The 23879-nt window shown below is 35.7% G+C and overlaps 1 protein-coding gene across 1 annotated transcript in view; it reads right to left on the bottom strand.

Moving 5' to 3' along the window:
- The window catches only part of LOC128016507 (polypeptide N-acetylgalactosaminyltransferase 18), a 139692-nt gene that overhangs the window by 68886 nt on the left and 46927 nt on the right, over positions 1–23879 (bottom strand). Inside the window, exons 2-3 of the mRNA XM_052601056.1 lie at positions 12519–12714; positions 9597–9763 (exon numbers count right to left, since the gene is read on the bottom strand). Coding sequence (XP_052457016.1) covers positions 9597–9763; positions 12519–12714 — 363 coding nt within the window. The remainder of the gene's footprint in view (positions 1–9596; positions 9764–12518; positions 12715–23879) is intronic.

Here is a 23879-nt window from a genome sequence, read left to right as displayed (position 1 = left end):
TTGGGGGAAAAACACACAAAATTACATATTTTAAATATAAAATGTGATTGTGGACTGGATATTTTTTTACCTTTTATCACAGTCTCGGGCATGTCAAAGATTAGTAACAAAATTGGCTTTGATGCATTGTTAGTTTTTGTGCAGCATTAGATTTAAATTAGATTTTTAGTTGTTGGTGGCTGTTTTTGCCCCATTGACTTCCATTATAATGACATTTTTTGATTGCAAAGCCATGACACCATATAATCATGCATTCTTGATTGTTTGTGGTTTTCCCTTTTGGGAAGAGGTAAAAAAATATATTTTTACAGTTGATCACTAGGTGGGACCATTAACCATTTAGATAGGCCCGTGCAAAAAAAAGGCTTGGTTTCTGGCTTGTATATGGAGTTATATGGAGTATAACAGCAAATTATAGTGTTTGTGTGTGTGTGAGATTCTTGATTGTTGGTGGTTTTCCCTGTTGGGAAGAGGTAACATTTGTTATTTTTTACAGTTGATCACTAGGTGGGACCATTTACCCTTTAGATAGGCCTGTGCAAAAAAAAGGCTTAGTTTCTGGCTTGTATATGGAGTTATATGGAGTATAATAGCAAATTATAGTGTGTGTGTGTGTGTGTGTGAGAGAGAGAGAGAGAGAGAGAGAGAGAGAGAGAGAGAGAGAGAGAGAGGGAAAAAATCCAAATATGCACCTCATGCTCTCAGAACTACATGGAGTAAGCAATAAAAAAGTGTGTTTATGAACATGCTGCCTTTTGATGGTGAAAAGTACAGATGGCCTATATGTGAAATGCTCATCTTTTCTTAATGGTAAAGCCAGTTTAAAACCTTAAAATCCTGTAAAAAAAATCTACTTTGCATTAAATTTCTGAACATAATGTATTATGAACCAAAATGCAATACCAACTTCAAATAAGCTGCAGCTCGCTGGAGGGGTCAAGCTGCATAATCATTTCTAAAACTTTGGTACACGTTGCTTGCTGCTCTTCTCACCATTAAATGACCAGCACGATGCCATGCAAGTGTTTAAATCCATGTACTTTGCTTTTGTTTAGTCTATTCCCTTGTCAAGTCTGACGTCACATAGCAGCGCTTCCGAGTCCAAACGCTCTATCAGTTATCACGAGAAAAAAACAAAAGGTGCTAATATAAAAATGTATAATCTTAACCTTTAACTCCATACCGAAGTCCCTGAGAGCCAGACAATGAAAATATTAATATAAAAAAATATATATAAAAATTATTTGTGTTTGGGACACTGTGAGCACGGAGACTGTAGTGTATATCGTAAGTTTGAAAGCGTTTAGTTCAAATTATCAATATGAATAAACAGTGCTCAAACGGCTGCTGAGGTCGTATTCTCAAGTGAAGCGAGTTGAGGCCTGGACCCGGAAACGCTTCTTACATCATCACTTAACAAATGAATACTTTCACAACCATTAAAATGCAGCAGGTGCATAAATACACTTTTGTTTACTCCATGTAGTTCTGAGAGCTGAGGTTTACATTTTGATTTTCTGAAATACATCAAGGTAAATGCGCAAAGGTCTCTCTCACACACTCTGTCTCTCTCTTTCTCAAACACACACACATACACACACAATATAATATGCTGTTATACTCCATATAGCTTCATATACAAGTCAGAAACTAAGCTTTTTTTGCACAGGCCTATCCAAAGGGTTAATGGTCCCACCTAGTGATCAACTGTAAAAATAACAAATGTTACCTCTTGCCAACAGGGAAAACCACCAACAATCAAGAATCTCACACACACACAAACACTATAATTTGCTGTTATACTCCATATAACTCCATATACAAGCCAGAAATTAAACCTTTTTTTGCACAGGCCTATCTAAAGGGTTAATGGTCCCACCTAGTGATCAACTGTAAAAATAACAAATTTTACCTCTTCCCAAAAGGGAAAACCACAAACAATCAAGAATGCATGATTATATGGTGTCATGCAGTGTTAATTTCGTTGACTAAATATTTTCGGCATTATTTTCGTCACGAATATATTTTTGCGGACGAAAATGAAACGAAAACTAAAAAATAAGTCACTGATGGAGACTAAAACTATGACTAAATTGATTTACATTATCGTCAACGAATAAAGGATGAGACGAAAATAGAATGTGACGAAAATGTAATCAGCACACGGGAGAGATGCGAGGAATCAACAAAAGAACCGGCAAAAACAGAACAGACTGCATGAGAGAAGAGAACCAATCAGAGCCTGACTTATTGAGACGTGAAGCGAAGGTATTCAGTTTTTGACTGAGCTCCCGGGAAGACGGCATTCGAATAGGTGATGTCTAAAAGAGTGACAAAATGTCCACAGCTGGGAAAAAAGAAGGGGAGACTTGTGGGCTCACTTCACGTGTGACGACGGACAAAACAAAACAAAGTGTAAAGTATGCGGAGCGATCATTCGTGGCAAGAACACAACCAATTTGAAAAGACATTTACAGACGAGCCACTCTGACATTTTCTCAAAGGTAAATTCACAACGATGTTCTTTTGTTTATTGAGCTAAGCAAAATTGGAAGTCTGCTGTGCGTAGATGTTGTAGCATTAAATATTACGAACTGAAAAGTACTGTAAAATAGCCCCTCCTTCAAGTTAGTTGAGAGCACCATACTAATGCGTAAAATTATGCGACATACATTTGATTAATTCCAATGTTTAGTATATTTTATAATGTTCTACTTGTTGACAATATCACAAATATTTCTAGATTAGTCATGTGAAACGTGACTGTTCACATCCTATCATTATACATACTAATCTAGCAATATTGTGGTATTTAAAACATACAATATTGCTAGACAAATGAATACCTTATAAAATCTTGTACTTTTTTTTATCCACCTAGCTGCCAACTTATTAAATATTTACTTTAAATTAAAAATGTTTGCACTTATTTTTCAGCTCAGCTGTAAGCTTTAAGGCCCTGGACCTAACTTTTTTTTTCTTTTATTGATGGTCAATTGGCAGCTAGTAATTGTTTACATTATCATGACAGTGTTTGTTGCTGCATAAAAGCTTTTAAATTGAAATAAAGACACAGTTGTGTTGTAATAAAGTTGAATTTGTGTTTTATATATTTTGGTTAAGTTTGTTTCCTATACCAGCAGTAAAAAATTGTCTAGTAAATCGGTTATTGATTTTAGTCTTATTTTAGTCGACTAAAATACCAAGCAATTTTATTCGACTAAAATAAGACTAAAATTAAAACAAATCAGATGACTAAAACTTGACTAAAACTAAAAATAATTATAGTCAAAAGACTAAGACTAAAACTAAATTAAAATTTTGTGTCAAAATTAACACTGGTGTCATGGCTTTGCAATCAAAAAATGTCGTTATAATGGAAGTCAATGGGGCAAAAACAGCCACCAACAACTAATTAGGGAGAAAAAAATGTAATCTAATGCTGCACAAAAACTAAAAATGTATCAAAGCCAATGTTGCTACTAATCTTTGACATGCCCAGGACTGTTATAAAAAGTAAAAAAAATCCAGCCACAATTACTTTTATATTGAAAATAAGTCATTTTGTGTGTTTTTTCCCCCCAAATCAGTGACATCATTTATGAACTTGGCAATTAAAGTGTTAAATTCTTGGATTTTTTTTAAACATTTGGTAATTTTGATCAAAACTGAAGTTGATTAACAGATTTATGCAAAAAAAAAATTGAAAAAAATATGAATCTGATACATTTTTACAGCAGTTTAATTGGGTGGATGTTTTCATTCACGAACAACTCGAAAGGGTAGTGTATTTGAACAATCCACAAGGGATATATATATATATATATATATATATATATATATATATATATATATATATATATATATATATATATATATATATAAATTTTCTTTGATGAATAGCAAGTTTAAAAATTTAATTTATTTGATATAGAAGAAAAAAAAGATATTTAATTTAATTTTTATTTTTGTTTGCATTTATTTGTTATCTTACTAACCCCAAACTTTTGAATGGTAGTGTATCACAGTTACTATATCAATATTAAGCAAACAATTTTCAACATTGATCTAAGATCTACTGTTCAATATCGATAAAACTTTAACAATGCAAACAAAGCAACAAGTCAAAATGAAGGTGCCTCACATGAATATAAAATGCAAAGCAAGAAAAAGTGTCATTAAGTTTTCATTTGGGACCTTCATGTGTTATGCTTCACTGTTAAATTGAATTCCTATGATTTATTTTTTATTTTACCTCAATGTCTACATGTCAGAGAAGAAACTGGTGAGAGGGACTGTAAGATCTTGAAGAGAAAGTGGATGTTGATGTGAAAAGGATAAAGACAGACATGATTCCACCATCCATACAACATATTCATTAGTATATTTCATAAAAGGCTGGTGTAAAGACTGAAATGGATCAACTTTAAAATGTATTCTTTTAGAACATTCTTGAGATCTCAAACTACATGAAATGCTAAATTTTATTACCATAATTTGTATTTATTTATTTTTTTGTGGGGGACTGCTACAGTGGTTATGCCATGTTTGTGGAAAAGTGGATGGATATATGGATATGGTTATCATTTAGTATCATGCTATAAGTCAAAAAAGCATGATAATACATCTGAAAGCATGACCGAATCATGGTACCACAATGTTATTTTTTTTTGGTAGGCGTTAGTGCAGTTTACTCAATTGAGGGCCTAATCGTCTTATTCCCTGTTTGCTGGGGCTACATTGATTTTCTATTAGGTTTGCATGACAAACATGTTTGATGATTTCGCAGATGGTGTAGCCAAGGGACAGGGAGAGAATTAATTCCGCCAACTCAATTATCTGTTGCTGTTAAAACAAATAAATGATCATAATGAATAAAAAAAATAAAACTCATCCAGACAAGGCCCAGCGGTACAAAAAGGTTTTTAAAAACCACTTAACAGCGTAATATAGTGAAATGGCTCATCAACTCTTTGAGCCGCAAATTATTTTGTGCACAATTGTTTCTTGGTGCAGTCCTTCAAACCCTTCATTTGTGAGCATTTAAAGTTGCGCCATCACTCCTGCTGTGCATGTTTACTAGCATCTGAGTTTCAAACGAGTTTTACACTGCAAATACATTTTTCAGTTATGGATTGGAGTATGCTGCAGTCTTTCTATTCTTTAAATTCTATAAATTCCATGTGTTACTTGCTGTTGGTTTGTAATTATTAGTGACTAAGTAATTTTTGTGAAATTTACTAGCAATTTCTGAGATTGGGGGGCACCAGTATGCCAACACGTAATACCTGAAACTCTCCATTAACATTAGATTTTCATGCTGTTTAATGTTTTATGATTGCATTATTTTACATATGCATCTGCTTACATAAGTTTTTGCTTCTTCAACAAAAACACCATAACACATATACAAAACCTGGGTGGATTTTATTACTACTAATACTAATGATTATTATTATTATTACTTTAAAAAGCTGCTCAAAACCAACCATTAAACAATTTTATCCACATTCCTCTAAAAGTTCACAATAGTTGTATCTTGTAAAACATACTACAAAAGTGTTTAACTGACAATTTTGAAAGGAAACAAAATATTTCAATCTATGTTAAAAAAAAGAAATCTCTGTTAGAAAGAGATGGTGATATGAAGTATATTCTTCAGAGAGAATTATTCCAGTGATGATTGACTGAACTTGTAATATAGACCAATCACAGCGATTGTTATCTGACAGTTGTTTGTCTCTATTTCCTTGCCGTTAATGATCCTGACACTGACCACAGGTATGCCAGAAGCTAAAGGTCACTTTGTAATACACCTTGCCATTGAGTGAGATGTTGTGTTCAGCCAGGCTCATGCTTATTGAGTTTATCCTTGAGCGAATGGCGTCTCTCATCGATCACTGAGATTGTGGAATTGCACAAGTGAACGTGAAGAGAATGTCTCTTTCAAAAGTCAGAGAACATTGGATATGAACAGCTTGTGGCTCTACAAATTGCTCTAATGCTTTACCCCCGCCTGCAAATATGAGTTTTATGATTGAACCGGGAGACACTAAATGAAATCTGTCTTCTGATTTTATTTGACAGCGAAAATCCCTCCATCCTCAACCTCACCAAAAACTTTCTTCAAAGCTCATTAGAGCAGAACTTTCATCTCTGTCGAAGATGACTGATTAACATAAGGGAACAAATAGCAATTGATTGGAAGAACTGGTGAAGATACTATCAAAATAAAACAAAGGATAGCAGGTCCATTATCTCAGAGCTGCTCATGACTGAAAGCATCAATCTTTCATCACCATTATCGGAAGTGCACTTCTTTTTTCTTGTTTACTTGTTTTGCTCAAAACCAAACATTAAGCTTGACTGAATCTACTGTTAGCCATTATAATATTATAATATAAAAGAAGACTGACAAGCTGAAGGTCTCTAAGCAATCTTATTGGGTGTCAAAGCATTTGAAGTCCATGATGTTAAACTTAAACTTAAACAAGGATTCATTTTTGCAGGATCTCTTGTGAAAAACAAGTTCACGTTGCCATACTTTTAAAATGACTTTAAAATAATATTTAAGTATGAACTGAATATCATCTTTACAGACACCCAACTGTATGTTATTTGCAATTAAGTTGTAATTTGTTATAGTTTAAATTTATATTAAATGGAACTAGTTGAAATTTCAAGTGCTTCTTTGGCCCATTTAAGTAGGACGTTTATCTAATTTGATAATAAATATGGTTAAAGTATACTGCTGAATGTGCTGACAAGCATTTTTTGTAAACTTTCTATTGAAAACTGACTGTCGTTTATTGAAATATATGATGGTGTTGCAATTTAGTACATTCAGAAATATTAACTTGCTTTAGTATACTGGCCAACACATTAAAATAAGTGTCCTTCTTTAAAGCATGACAACAATTATTACAATATAATCATTTAAAATGCACTTTAAAGTAAAATATTTCATTTGACATTACAAAGTGCACTTATCAGTACAAACTGTACTTTTTTCTGTCATTTGAGGCGTATAAACCATTAGACTTAGAAGTTTTTGAAACTTTTCAACAAGGCTTTGTCAAGTCAGTAAGTCTTGCATTTATTTTCTAGAAAAAAAGAGGTATACATAAACACCTTATTTAATACATCTGTCATAGGGTAATCTGTCTTCTCTGTTAATCTTATAGAGACCCAATGAAGTTTGCTCAAGTTCTGTGAGGAAGCCTGCTTGCCTGCTGGAAGATGTCCTTATTATCCCTGGTCATAGAAAGAGAATAATTCAATCTTTGTGTACGTCAATATGGACTCCAGGAGCTGGGACAGCTAAGATGTATTGATCTGAATGTGAAGCTCTCAACCAATATCATCCAATATAATTCATCACTCCATCTTACAGCTCAAAACCAACAATTGCCAGCCAAGAGAGCTCTACAAAAAGTACTGTGGCTCCTTTGGCTGCATTTTTGAACTCTCATTCTGACGGCACCCATTGACTGCAGAGGATTCGTTCAAGTGATGTGATGCTATATTTATCAAAATCGTTTCCAAGTAAAAAAAATTATAATTTACAGCATATTTTCAAGTTTGAGTAACTGATCATTATGGATTATCTGAAAACAAGTCTTATATTGCATGCAATTCTGCTTCTAATGGTGATTATTCATAATTTGTCCACTGCAGAAAAAAAAAAAAAAAAAAAATCCAGTTCATTCTCAGGTTTTGAGGAGAGCGAGATTTAATTTTCGTTGGCCTTCACTGAAGTTTGACAGATTCTCTGTCGGTCCCACTGACATAAAGTCTCATGTTGAGTGGCCGCTTCACAACCTTCATCTATTAATGTAAAGATAAAGCTGTCAGGAATCACAAGATTATGCCAGCTGCGGGACGCTAGTCCTTGAAATGGTCCAATTAATGCAGAATCATCTGGGTCACTTTACCCTCTTTCTCTTCATGTTGGTCATGGTGTCTGCCGCAGTAGAATAAAGTGTAAGCTGAACCCAGAAGTGGCTCTCACATTAAGGATTGATGTCAAGAGATAATATTCACAACTGAAAGGACCTGTCAGCTTCCATAGAGCCACGGGTTGACAACAGTTAGTGCTGATGAATCTAATTCATTAACTAATAATTCTAGCCGTAATGACATAACTAAATCAGCGTCAGATGACACACTATGCCCAGACACAAAGGATGGAATGACACTATGTCAAAGAAGGCATGTTTTTGTGTTTATTGTTGTTTGTTTACTTATTTTTTATTTTATTTTTATTTTTTTTGGGGGGAGGGGGTAAGACATTCATTCAAAAGAAATATGATTAAAAAAAAATCTAAAAGAAACTCTGCATGACTCAGCAGCATTTATCTATGCACAACCATGACATTTCTGCAGAGCAGTTTGAACATCTTTGCAGATGATTCTGTGAAGCTTCTTAGGTTTTGTGGTATTTTTCAAGATGAAATGTTTAGGCGTCTTCTACATTAATCTTTATAATTGTTGGGATCCTGTGATACCAAGTAAAAAAAAAACGAAGTGTGCTTAATTGTAGTCTCCAAATCTTAAAAGTATATAAAAACAATATCTGTTCTTGTGGATAATAAATAAAATAAAAGGACACTTATGTGTACTAAGACTATACTTTCACAATTTTTCCTTGACAATTAAGTAAAATTTTAAAATGTGAATTTTGTAATAATGTCAAATTAAAAGTATGACTTCCACAATATAAAAAATAAATACAAATTCAAGTTCAATGGCTACCAACAGCTGTTACCAACAATCAGAAATCTCTGGAAGATAAGGTATATAATATAATTAAAATATATAAAATGCAATATAATAATACATTTATTTATAAATTGGGAAATTACGTGTACACTAGAATTAAATTAACATTTGTTTCACAAAATAGTAACAGAATAATTCAGAAAAAAATTAATCAACTTCTTTTTGTTCTCAATGTAGACAATTTGATAATAAATGCAATAATCACAAAATAGCTGAAATACAAGATAATGTACCATCCCAACCTTTTGTTCTTTCATTTCTTAAAATAAATATTAAATATAACAGGAGATTTATCAGTCTGTCAAATTAATGCACTTACTGCAGCACCAAATTGGTGGAAATTAAAGTAATAATGAACAAAAAGGCCAGCAGACAAACCCACTACATGCAACAATAGTCCAGAACATGAGGTGCATGATGTTGGAGAAACAGAGTAATTCATCATGTTTCTTAGGTTTAAGCTTTCTGGGGTAAATATTTCTCAGTGTGCAGCTGATTAGTATTCCATCACTAGTCACTTTAATCCAATGAGCAAAGCAGCTAATTAAGCAGACGGAAGTGTTCGACTGAAGGCAGAATATTGAGAAGCCAAACAGCGGTAATTATTAAGACGATAAGCCTCACACTGAGAACTAGGAAGTCCAACACAAGAGAGCACTAAAATAAATGCATGAGGTTGCTGCTGCTTTTTTTGAGTCTCTCAGGAAGTAGTTACGCCAATGCTTCACATTAGTGGCCCTCACTACTTAGAGCTTGTGAGACACACACTTCACAATAGAAAAATATTAAGTACATTGTGCTGTTTGTAAACCTACCGTTATTGCTGTTGTCATCTACCAGTATGATCTCTTTGAGCAGGTGGCGCGGGGTTCTGTTCATGACCGAATGGATGGAGCGCAGAATGACTGAGAGCGCCTCGTTCACAAAGATGAAGACTATACTAACCTGCGGAAGGTTGGACGGGTAAGACATGTTTTTGCACCTGCGGGGACAGATGAAACGACGGAGCACACATGTTAATGTGTAGATGGATTTCCAAGAATAGAGTACAAATTGATGTCCTTTTACTTCTAACACACAAAACCCAAGTATGATTTGTTATAGAATTACTAAATTCAAGTATGCAAAGTAGCTCGTTTTAAACACATCAGCTTACAATGAGGTCTTGACTTTCTTGAAAGTATCCAACAACTAAAATAAATTATAATCAGAATTTTGAGATTATGTTGGTTTCAAAATCAATTAAATAATCTAATTTAATAATAAATGCTTAACCATTCAAAACTGTTAACCAACTTATTTGAAGAAATTATGATTAATAATGTAAACAAAAATTCATAGATTAACAGCGAGGAGGGCTGAGAACTGTTATTTTATTTTATTTAAAATGTATTATTATTATTATTATTATTATTATTATTATTAAGTTCTGCCTAATAATTTTGTGGGAGCTTTAATATTTAAATAATAATAATAACAATACTACAACATTAAATTTATCAAAAGTTAAAGACATTTAAAATGTTACAAATATATATATTTCAATCAGCACCAATTCTAAATAATCAGCAAATTAATTGATTTCTAAAAAAATTAAAAAATGTGTTACAACGAAGACTGAAAAAATAACAGCTGTTAATTCACAAGAATGATGAAATATGTAAAAAAGTATAATAGAAAATCATTTATTTTAAATTGTAAAAATATTATAGTTTTTGATTCAATAAATTCAGTCCTGAAGAATGTAAGATATAAAAATAAAATTAATAATAATAATAATAATAATAATAATAATAATAATAATAATAATAATAATAATAATAATAATAATAAAAACATTACAAATTCTAAATTATTCCAAAATTTTGACCGGTACTTCTTAAATTTGAGAAATGTTTTCTATTTAATTAATGTTCATTGAATAATTGTTGTTAACATAACATAAGATCCCACAAATCTGAGTTTTAGACTTTATTTAGACCCAAAATTGTCCTAAAGTTTTGTAACAAAGTTGCAAAACTGCAAACCTCATGCAGAATTTATGGTAAATAAAAAAGCTTATATATTTAGTTTGACCTCCTGAGGTTTACATCAGCATTTTCATAAGGTTAGCTGACTTCTTTTGATAATTTATTATAAAATGACTTAATCTTCAGTTGTAGGCCCTATTTTGTTTCCTTTATGTGGAAATAACTGAGAAATCAAACAAAAGACAAAATGGCAATTTGACAAACAGGATCTTTTTGGGAAATATGGGGGTCTTTACAATGACAGGTAATGTTTTGATGTTCTTGGCAGACTTGAGTTTATAACAAGTGGGTTTTGAAGGTTTTCAGACCCAGGTTCTCAATAGCAATTTGGCTTCACGGTGAGAAAAGAACATGTGATCAGATGTGAAGGAGTTCTTTTTGTTGCTGCCAGCAAAACACATCCAGTGATTACAGGCTATGGAGTAATTATGTTTCTCCACACACACCTCTTTCAAAGCCTGTCAAAATAGAGACGGATGGTGTAAAAGCATGTGTTGCCATGCTTTCAACCCATAACAGAAAAAAATAAAAATAAAAATAATAATAATTTACAGTGAATTTAATCATTTACTGAAACAGTAGTGGGGTTTACATCACACACATTTTCAGCAGTATGATTATACGCTACTTTTTTTTTTTCTTTAAACATTACGTGTTTTGTTTGTTTGTTTGCTTGTTTGTTTTGGAAATATGTTTGTTATCCTCACTCACACTTCGTTTATCTGATAAAAAAAATACATCAAATATGGTAATATTGTCAAATATTTTTACAAATTAAATTAACTGTTTTCTATTTGAATATATTTTAAAATAAAATTTATTTCAGTGATGACAAAGATGAATTTTCAAGAAATCATTCGACCGCAAGTAGACATTAAGCAGTAGAAACTTTTTCAATATTGATAATAATAACAATAATAATGATAATGATAATAATAATAATAATAATCATCATCATCATAATCATAATAAATTTTCATAATAATAATAATAATAATAAGACGAAGAAGAAGAAGAAGAAGAAGAAAAAGAAGAAGAAGAATTGTTTCTTGAGCACCAAGTCAGCAATAAATAAAATTTTACATATATTAAAATAGAAAATGTTCATTTGTAATATTATTTGACTGTACACTTTTTACTATTTTTACTGTATTTTTCATCAAATAAATGTAGCCTTGGTAATCATAAGAAATGTCTTTCAACATGTAAACAAAGTAGTGTACTTTGGGGTACAATATAAATTCCATTGTACATGAATATGGTAATCATTTTACACTTTTAGAAAACAAAATGGTACAGAAGAAGAGTCCATATTGGTACCTTAAAAATACATATAAGTACCTAAAATTTGAAAATTTGGAAAAGGTACCACCCCAGTGACAGCTTTTGTACCTTTTTTTCTGAAAGTGTATAGCATATATAATCATATCAACACATATCATTGGTGTGTGGTGGACATGAGGAGGCAAAAAGAAGGCAATCATTTTCTCATCAAAATGTATTTTTGAGAACACACTACTCTTGTTTGCCTCCTCTGAGAAAACTCAGAACACTAGTATATTACCATCGTATTTCAGTGAGAAATTAACACAGTGCATCTGCTGACTGCTAACATGGATTTGTGCTCAACCATCACATTAGTTCACTCAGACGTCACTGTGACAGTGAATAAAGGACAGACAGACAGACAGACAGACAGCCACTCACCCTTCAGGTCTGTAGTCTGGGATGGGTCTGTCCATGGAGAGGCGGTCGCTGAGGTAACCGTTGTAACCATAATACTGAAACATCTTGAGGGCCGCTCTACGGCTCTCTGGCCCCAGATCCTGGCCCCAGTGGTTGAACAAGGACGAGTCAGAAAAAGATCGATCTAGCTGATTGTCATCTCCTTTCAGCGGGGACTCTGTGAGGGTCAAACAGAGAGATGTTGGCATTCCCCTGATGATGAAACGTGTCAAAGAACAAAGTCTACAAAAGGAAAATGACACTGATGTGACACTGAATGCATTTAAATGCACAATCTTACACCAATTGTATTAGTATTTTTTAAAGGACAATACAGATTAATGTGTAAACATGAGTAAACAAGTCTAGTATGTAAATGTGCCAGATTTAGTCATTCAGGCAAATTTTCATCTGTTTGATTGAACTAAATGATGCGACAACTCCTGATTAAATGCCTTCTCTGGTGTTCTTTTATCAGGTAAACCCTTGTGGAAAAGATCTGTGCTTAATTGTATTGAAATATTAAAATCTTAAAAGTATAATTTTATAAAACTCTACTGAACAACATTATACTTTCTTTATTATTTCTTAAAACACTTTCTATTAAAGGGGGGGTGAAATGCTATTTCATGCATACTGAGTTTTTTACACTGTTAAAGAGTTGGATTCCCATGCTAAACATGGACAAAGTTTAAAAAATTAAGTTGTACGTTTGAAGGAGTATTTTTGTTCCAAAAAAACCTCTTCCGGTTTGTCACAAGTTTCGGAAAGTTTTTTTTCGAGTATGGCTCTGTGTGACGTTAGATGGAGCGGAATTTCCTTATATGGGTCCTGAGGCACTTCTGCCGGAAGAGCGCGCACTCCCGTATAGCGAGGCTGAGCAGCACAGACATTTCACTGATCAGAGCGATTCACTGATCAGAGCGAGAGCATCGCGAAAAGTCACAAAAGAAGTGTGTTTTTGGTTACCAGGGCAAGACAACCCTGCACAGATTACCAAAAGAGAAACAGCATTAAGGGACCAGTGGATGGAGTTTATTTTTACAGAGCATCAACGGAGTTGTGCAAGTGTTTTTGTTTGTTCCCTGCATTTCGAAGATGCTTGTTTTACAAACGAGGCCCAGTTTGACGACGGATTTGCACATCGTTTATTTCTTAAGGATGATGTAATCCCTATGAAAAAGGGTCACGATCGTGTGTTGGAACCGCAGGCGGTGAGTAAAACTGCTTCAAATATCTCTGTGTTGTTAACTTAGCTATCGGCGCGTGAGCACATCAAGTAAACAACATGCGATGTTGTCATCAAACTGCACTTTCCACATGTACAGCTTAAAAAAAAAAAAAAAAAAAAAGACGACATAAAGTGGAACTTAGTCATTTTCCAAAACCGCTAAGCAAGTATATACAGTTTCAGTACATACCACATACAGACGCATTTGCTGATGCTGCTCTTGTTAAATTTCAGCCTCTGGGTCTGTGTCACAGCTTCCAAACGCGAAAGCCTACTCGTGCTCATGATTCTTTAGCTCCGCCCACATGTCACGCCTACAGACGCTCGTGTTTTTCCGGGAAAAATCGGTACAGACTATCTTTCTCTTATAAATATAATAAAACTAAAGACTTTTTGGAGTCATGAAGGGTGCAGTACTACTCTATAGGTACTCAAGATTAACAGGATATTGAGTGAAAACGAGCATTTCACCCCCCCTTTAATGTCAATTTAAATGTTTTCCTTAAAACTACATTTTACCTTAAAAGTACATCAAAGTAAGTTTTAATAATCTTCTGGAGTGCTTTAAATAAGTACACTTCTTTTAAAGTGTCGACTAACATACAGTAGAAAAACACAAATGTACTCGAAAATAAATGCTTTTCTGATGTGATTTGTAATTTGAAAAGGGTGAAAAAAGTTAGCCAATAGTCAGATTGAAAAACCCGGGTCGATTGCGTCAGAATGATGACACGTTTTACCATCTGGAGTTAGTGTTCTCCTGAGAACTCAAAAAGCTACCCTTGGACATTAATATATTTTCCCATTGGTATTCTCCAATCAATCAATCATTCAATCAATATATCCTCACATTCAGGCCATTCAAATATATGGCACACACTCACTGCAGAGTATCCATTGGTGAGCAAGTGATGTAATGCTAAATCTTTTCCAAATCTGTTCTGACGAAAAAACTAACTTTTCTACATCTTGAATGGCCCAAAGGTGAGTACATTTTCAGATAATTTTCATGTCTGGGGAACTATTCCTTTTAAAACAGTAATTTTTATAGCTGTACTCTTGACATCTACAATATTTCAGGCTATGGGAACCGAATACACAGAATAAGGAAGTTGCATTGTTGTGAGCCAGAGTATTGCAACCTGGACCTGTGTGAAAACATGACTACAGAGTGCTCAGTCAGAAAACTGATACTGAGGGGGTCAGTCTGGATCACTGACGGAATCAAATACGGCTCTGTTGGATACTGGCTTCAGAGAGCACGAACACCCACCCAAACGACAGCTCTGAATAAACACTGGAGCCATGCTGCTAACAAGCATGCTTTCAGCACTGGCGCAGTAAAGTCATTTATTGGACCCAGTTCACAAACACACAATATCTGACTGCAGAGATTAAACATTAATATACTGTATTTCTACTTGCTAGTGGAAAATGAATTCTATTTTATGTGTGAATGCTTTTGTACTTCACTTTTATAGTTTCCCATATTACCACCTTTTGATAAAACTCTCTTAAGACATTGCAAAAAAAGTTCCCAAAATCAAATGACCTGGGGCTGCTAGATGGAGTTGTTAGAAACAAATATAACTGGTTTTACAACCATGAATTACATGAACTACATAAAGTTATCGGTGGAGTTGAAGTTATTGATGCATTAACCAGTGTTATTTTAGTACTACTAAGATGGTATTAGGCTATAGGTTTTATTAATATTTTGATTATTAAACGTTTTTTGTTTTGTTTTAGATTTTCTGTTCTCATTTCAGTTATTCACTCATTCACTTAATCTTTCATTCATTCAATCATTCATTTGTTAATTTTTTTAAGTTAATAATTAATAATTTTTTATTTATTTTTTTTATTGACTTATTGACCCCTCTTAAAAATCTCCTGCATGCACCTAGGAAATAACATTGCTAAAGTTGTGATTTGGACAGTCATATTACTTTTAGTATGCGCTTTTTAAAAACATTGGAAATCTGAATTTCAGTGTAGTCTCAGACTTTTGAGAAGCACTGTAGTTTTATATACTTTTTTTTAAATTCATTTTGATGTGGTTTTTTATTAGTTTGACGGTTTATTTAATTTGAGTTTCATTTAGTTACAATAACCCTATCATCAACAGACCTTTTCCACAATACTACTATAACTGCTTTGTAAGGCAAGATGTGTGTGTCAAAAAATCTGATTGGTAAATCCATTAGTGAATAATAAAGAAATAGTGTATACATCAAAATATTTGCTCAATAGGAGACAAATAGCTAAATATCTGATTTATCAGATCACCAACTGTGTGATGACTGCCGCTGCTATAATGTGCTGGCTAATAAAACCTGTAAATGTCATTTGGCAAATCTACAATTGTATGGCTATTTATGCATTATACTCACAGCGGAGTAATTACTTTGACAACCAAAATAATACATGACTGTCCTTGTTCAAAGAAATATGCTTAATCTGTAGGCTTTAATACATGAGACAGATAGCACTTGCCTTAATGCAAGATATAACCCATCCGGTAATACAAATTGAATTCTGTAATTTGTGCAACATTACACATTCACATTTACAGCCTGGCCTGCGCAAACCCTCTTTTGGCGTTAAAAATTACTGTCAGGATTTAATTATGGCATGCAGTGAAACAATAGTGATTAAAAAGTCATGGACAGTTATTTTTGCACATGACCTTATTGCACATGTATTTAAAGAGAGTATTTAAATAATTCATGCAAGGTGATTTACTAAGACTTGCAGAAGTCAATCCCTTTTGCACAAATATTTAATACCCCCCCCCCCCACCACCACCACCACCAAAAAAAAAAAAAAAAATGTGTTGTCTTAACCCATTTATACGGTCATTGTGTAAATGATCCAGCTATGTCCGTGTTCTTTCATTTGCACACTGTCAGTAAATCAGCCATAGAACTTTCCACTCTCACCTGCTTTTTACCGGATTTCAGCCTCATGCAAATTTACCCAGTTTAGTAAAGTATTAAAAAATAAAAAATATATAAATATTAAATAAAAATATTTTTATGTCAAATCAGTTCAAATCAAATTGGAAGTCTAATAAAAAGATGTTTTATTCCACATAGAGAGCGTCTCATGGGCCACCCATGTTGAGATCAAATGACCAGCTAAGTATGACTTCTCTTGGTAACTTTAACTGATTACCATGTACTAGTTAGCCCTGCTGCTAAAAATCTTTCTCCATTGACATCCATTCAAAATTAACACAACTTATATAGACATACTGTCTTCAATTGAGCTGCTTATCGCTGTTCTGAACTGAACTGAATCAACACTCAACTGACTTGAGCTGAATAATGACACGATTGTACAGCAGAATTTGGATTTGCTTCATATTTCATTATGTTTGCATCATTGATTCTGTTACTTCACTGTGAAGCTGCTCACTGTTATATAAAGCGCTATATAAAAAGGTGCCTTCAGTTGACTTGACGTTGTTTTTTCAGGCAACACATCACCGCTATTTCATTGCATAGTGTATGTTTCACCAATGCCTGGTTCTTTCTGAAGACTCCTAAAAGCATAAAATGATCACTTTCTTCTGCTTTTCATGTCATAAGGCAGAGACATTTGCCATACTAAACCAAAATAAACTGGCATGGTGTTAAAATAGTCAGGTAAAGTACAAATATACAAATATATGATACTGCCACATCAAATCATGTTGCATAGAGAATTTTTCTAAAGTCACAACATGAATGCAGCACACATCGTTTTAATTCTGACACGATCATAAGTGCACACATCCTAAAACCCCATTATATATGCCTGAGGGTCAGTGATGTGACAGTATGTCTGCCTATTAATTAGTGTCCTCCCTCAGTAGAGATAAGAAACCACGCTGGTGTGGCCAGGGGTGGCTTTTGTAGACTTCGTAACCTAGGCAACATGTAGTGGCTCGGTCTGCTCAGCATGTTGTCCCAAAGGCTCTTTGTTGACTGAGGAATTCATTCACAAGCATACAGGCCAGCTATCAGAGCCTTTCAACTCAACAAAAGAGACAGAGGGCTTCAAGTAATAGAAGTCCTTTCATAGCCATTAAACACAGCTATGAGAAATACCAGAATTGCATAAGCAGTTAGAGAATGACCCCACATCAGTGTGTGCTGAGCGCATCACAGCAAGTATACATGAAAAGTTCAGTAGCTCTACCGCAGCCAATATGCTGCATGACAGCGATGAACTCTTCAAGATAAAAAAATCAACATTAAATGGCTTTCACAAGCCATTTTACTTTAAGATATGATGTATTTCTGTGTGTAACTGGATCTTTTACTGATAGAAGACATGTGGGGCAGGCTGTGGGTAAGGGTTTATGTTCATGACTTGCTTTTATTGCCACAACATTGATTACATTAATATTAACTATCATCAAAGGGTCATGAACTGAGAAATCAAATCCCCCTTTTGACATATAACAGGTCAACATATTATAAAAACACCCTGTAAGTTTCAAAACTCTAAACTTTCTCGTTAGTTTAAAAACAAGTTCAGAAAACAACTAGTTTTGTAATGTGCCGCTTTATGATGTAATAGTGTGGCTAAGCACCGCCTCCACAGGAGAAGATCGGTGCCTGCTTCTACATCACTCCCTCTTTAGCCCCGCCCAATGATATACGCTTGTAGTAGGAGGAGAGGAAATGCTAGAAACACGCAAACACAGGATTACTCCATCAACAGAACCATACAGATGACATTACAAGATTATAAATTGTGAAAAAGTCTTTCTTGAACGTTGTCAGTGAAACACTGTTTGTTTACTTTACTTTGCTACAGATTAATTTTTAAACAAGACAGTATCATGCAGGCTTTTCAGAGAGACTAAACATTGATGCAGCGCTGAGTCTGACTAACGTTAGAGTGGATCGATATAGTAATGTCACAACACATAAGTGTGATTAAATGTGCTTTTACCACTATTGCAAAGTCTGTTCCAGACCATTTGATATGTACTGGATATTTATAAGTTTTCAACCCAAATGACTCATGTTCAGCGTCCATCTGCTATTTTAATAAGTGAAACTTATTACTGAGGTCACTATTGGCATTTATTCTACAAGCTAAAATCAACCTACAATACCGGTCAAAATGTATTAGAAGTCTCTTCTGATCACCAAGGCTTCATTTTAGTGACCAAAAATATAGTAAAAACACTAATATTTTGACATATTATTACAATTTCAAAGAATTGTTTTCTACTTAAATATATTTCAAATTGTCCCCTTTGTCAAAATTGAGTTATTCACATTTTCTTATTCTGTGTCAACGTATTTATATTATTTGATAGATTTTTTTTTTTTTTTTTTTTTTTTTTTTTTTTTTTTTTTTATGTTTTGTACGTTATGGGACTTTTTATTTAAAAAACAATAAGGTTCTATCTACACAGTCCAATGGAACACAAAAACTTTGAAGCTCAATATATCAAAACTACTCAGAATGCAGATAGAACCTTATAATTCCAAGGGGACGAAATTAATTTTTTCCTGTGTTGGAAAAACTGAATTTTCAGCATCAATACTCACAGTCTTCAGTGTCACATGATCCTTCAATAATCATTCTATGCTGATTTGGTGCTCAGTTATTATCAGTTAACATTAGTGCTTAACTCCTAATAATGGTTCTATAAAACATTTTTGATGCTTAATATGTTTGAGGAAACCACTGTATTTTTCTTCGATGAATGGGAAGTTCAGAAGAACAGCAATTATTTAAAACTGAAATATTTTGTAACATTATAAATGTCTTTACTGACACTTGTTATCAATATGTTTCCCTGGTGAACAAAGTATTTTTTATGAATAGTATTGTTCACTATTAAACAACTGAATACTATCGTGTAATATTAAGCAGCACAACTGTTAAGAATTAATAAGAAATATTTCTTGAGCACCAAATTAGCATATTTAAATGATTTCTGAAGGGACATGTGACACTGAATTAAAATAGAAAACTATTGTTTTAATATTCTGCAACATTACCGTTTTTACTGTATTTTTGTTCAAATAAATGCAGTCTTGGCCAGTGTGTATTAAAATAATTATTAATTTATAAATCAGACTGATGTGGTTCATGAGTCCACTAATTCAATAATTTCCCTAAATGAATAGATCACCTGAGAGATTTTTGTCCCTCCACTGAAAGTTCCCGCAACCAAAACTGTCATAAAGAGCTTGTAAAAAACATATTAATCAAACAGTTAAAGTCTAATCCAAGTCTTTTATTCACATTAAAACACTGATCAATGCACATGCATATAGCACATCAAATATGGTAAATAAAAGCTTAAATTAAATATGTTTATCATAAACATATATTATTCCTGCTTAGAAGATTACATTTTAAGGATTACATTTACATGCCTTGATGAACATTCTAAAGCATTTAAATTTCAATTGCATGGAAAAATGTCTTATGGGCTTGAAACAATATGAAGGTGAGTAATGACATAATTTTCATTAATGGGTGAACTATTCCTTAAAAAACTCACTGACTGAATGAAGATTATTAGTGAGTAAGATACATAGCATACATTTCAGTCTATTGCCAATGCAACAAAAGTACTGTATATAATGTTGTGACAATAATCCTAAAATATGAAGATATCTTTATATATATTGATAAAATTACTGTCACTTTCTATTAGTTGTCTTTGTTTAGTATGTATTATTTCAAGATACTTTATAAAAAGTGGCTCAAAAATTACTCATACAGCTATATAAGATTTTGGTCATGCCATGTACCACCCACCAAAAACATACTTGCACTCACATAAACAGAGCCCAGCCCTTCCTGAAGGAGGTGGGCTGGCAAACACATGCATTGAAAGAGGACCAAAGGAAGTCAAAGAAATGAAAGTGACTTCCTATGGATACAATGAGGGCAGTTACACAGAACGTCTCGGTTACGTATGGTAACCCTCGTTCCCTGAAGGAGGGAACGGAGACGCCACGTCGGATGACCGACGAATATAGGATATCGCTTCGATAGACCAATCTACTTCGAGTGTAAACTAAACGAGCCAATGCACATTGGCATGCAATTATTGCATCCAGCTGCCGCTGATCACTGCGTGAGTATAAGAGGGCAGCAGGTGCAATGCATACCAGTTTTTCGCTGAGGAGCCGAGCCGGGAACCCGGCAGCTCAGCGGCGGTACAGCAACCATGGCGACGGGACGTGGCGTCTCCGTTCCCTCCTTCAGGGAACGAGGGTTACCATACGTAACCGAGACGTTCCCTTTCAGTCGGTCACTCTCGACGCCACGTCGGATGACCGACGAATATGGGATCCCTATCAAAGCGCCATGGGTATCTAAAGCATTTTATCATATCTTGGGTATCTAAAGCATTTTATCATATCTTGAAATAAAGCCTCATTCAGGACGGTGATGAGTCTGCTTACAGACAAGAGGTTGAGCAGCTGGCTGTCTGGTGCAGTCTTAACAACCTGGAGCTGAACACGCTCAAAACAGTGGAGATGATCGTGGACTTCAGGAGAAACCCCCCTGCACTTTCCCCACTCACCATCATGAACAGCCCTGTGACTGCAGTGGAGTCATTCAGATTCCTGGGAACCACCATCTCTCAGGACCTGAAGTGGGACAATCACATTGACTCCATTGTAAAAAAGGCCCAACAAAGGTTGTATTTCCTTCGCCAGCTGAGGAAGTTTAACTTGCCACAGGAGCTGCTGAAACAGTTCTACTCAGCCGTCATTGAGTCTGTACTGTGTACTTCTATAACTGTCTGGTTTGGCTCAGCAACAAAATCAGACATCAGAAGACTACAGAGAACTGTTCGGACTGCTGAAAGGATTATTGGTGCTCCCCTGCCCACCCTTCAAGAACTGTATACATCCAGAGTGAGGAAAAGGGCTCATAAAATCACTCTGGATCCCTCACATCCAAGTCACCCCATTTTTGAACTTTTGCCATCTGGCCGGCGTCTCAGAGCCGCAAATACCAGAACAGCAAGGCACAAAAACAGTTTCTTCCCCCAGGCAATCTACCTCATGAACAGTTAAATGTTCCCCACTTATGCTTATGCAAACAAGTGCAACATCCTTATATTTATTTGTTACCCCTCCATCCTAGTACATCCCTGCATCTTTTTCAATCCTATTCCATTATCATTTATAGCACAATTGTATATACACTTATTTATTTGACTACCTTTTTTTTTATTTTTTTTTTTTATTTTTTTTTTATTTATTTTTTTTTTTTTTTTTTTTTTTTTTTTTTTTTTTGTGTCTGTGTGTTGGTGTCTCTGTGTACTGGAAGTTTATGTCACTAAAACAAATTCCTTGTATGCGCAAACACACTTGGCAATAAAGCTCTTTCTGATTCTGATTCTGATTCTGATGGGTGCTGCCCCTTCCAGTGCCCTGTGCGAGCCGCCTGCGCCCCTATTAGGTGTAGGCCGGGGCTCAGAACAAGTAGCTCCACTCACCATTGTCAAAGCACTACCTCACTGGGTGAGATTGGATAACACTGGGAAAACGTACCCGGTCCGCTTGGAGCCGGGACGCTGCGGAAGCCCCATCCTTCCCGAAGGAGGTCTCGGAGGCAAATACACATATAGCATCCGTTTAGGAGTATACGGAGAAATTTGAGGTGATTAAAACCCTCTTGGGAAGGCAGAAGTCTGCCGGGGAAACACGGGCTCTAAGGCTATACCGTGGACTATACGCATACGAGTACCGCTTAGGTCTCAATATGGAGCCCAGCCTTCCATGGTTCTCACGGATTCATCATGAAGGCCTGGCGCCGGACGTTCCGCCGCGTCCAGCTGCCTAGGGTGATGGAGGAACTCAACAGGGTCTACAGTTCCGACACTCTGGAGCAGTTTTAGCAAGCCGACACTAACCGGGGCCTCTCAGTGCCACTACCCGTTTGAGGTGAGAACACAGGAGGATACCGGCTCTACACGAAGGCTATAGAACCTAGCGAACGTGTTAGGGGTCGCCCAGCCCGCCGCTCTACAAATATCTGTCAGCGAGGCGCCACGAGCCAGCGCCCAGGAGGATGCAACACTTCTAGTTGAGTGAGCTCGAAGCCTGAACGGGCAGGGCACATCCTGAGCCTGATAAGCCAGGGTTATGGCATCCACAATCCAGTGGGCCATCCTCTGCTTAGAGACGGCATTCCCCTTCTGCCGGCCTCCGTAACAGACAAAGAGCTGGTCTGAGGTCCTGAAGCTTTGCGTCCGGTCCACGTAGCACCTTAATGCTCGAACAGGACAAAGCAAAGCCAGGGCTGGGTCTGCCTCCTCCAGGGGCAGCGCTTGCAGGTTCACCACTTGGTCTTTGAAGGGTGTAGTGGGAACCTTGGGCACGTAGCCAGGCCGGGGCCTCAGGATTACCTGGGAGTCAGCTGGCCCGAACTCTAGGCACGAATCGTTGACCGAAAATGCATGCAGGTCCCCTACCCTCTTGATGGAGGCCAGTGCAAGCAGGAGCACAGTTTTCAATGAAAGAAACTTTAGCTCAACTGAATGCAAAGGCTCGAATGGGCCCTGCTGTAGTGATTTAAGCACTAGAGACAGGTCCCAAGAGGGTATACAGGGGGGCCGGGATGGATTTAACCTCCTGGCCCCTCTAAGGAACCTGATGATGAGGTCATGCTTACCCAAAGACTTCCCATTCACAGGGTCATGGTACGCAGCAATAGCAGCAACCTGGACTTTGAGGGTGGAGGGAGACAGCCTTCGCTCCAACCCTTGCTGCAAAAAGGATAGCACGGCCGCAATCGGGCATCTTCGGGGGTCTTCTCGGCGAGAAGAACACCACTCAACGAACAGGTTCCACTTCAAGGCATAGGCGTGTCTCGTAGACGGTGCTCTTGCCGAAGTGATGGTGTTAACTACCTCTTGGGGTAGGTCACCTAGAACCTCCGCGTCCCGTCCAGGGACCAAACATGGAGTTTCCAAAGGTCTGGACGCGGGTGCCAAATGGTGCCCCGTCTCTGAGTCAGTAAATCCCTCCTCAGAGGAAGCAGCCAAGGAGGGGCTGTCGAGAGGAGCACTAGTTCGGGGAACCAGGTCCGAGTAGGCCAATATGGCGCTACTAGTAAGACTTGCTCCT

Source organism: Carassius gibelio, chromosome A7, assembly GCF_023724105.1.
Source record: "Carassius gibelio isolate Cgi1373 ecotype wild population from Czech Republic chromosome A7, carGib1.2-hapl.c, whole genome shotgun sequence".
Lineage (NCBI taxonomy): Eukaryota > Metazoa > Chordata > Actinopteri > Cypriniformes > Cyprinidae > Carassius > Carassius gibelio.
The sequence above is the reverse complement of the archived record's forward strand: the minus strand, read 5'-3'. Positions and strand labels throughout refer to the sequence as shown.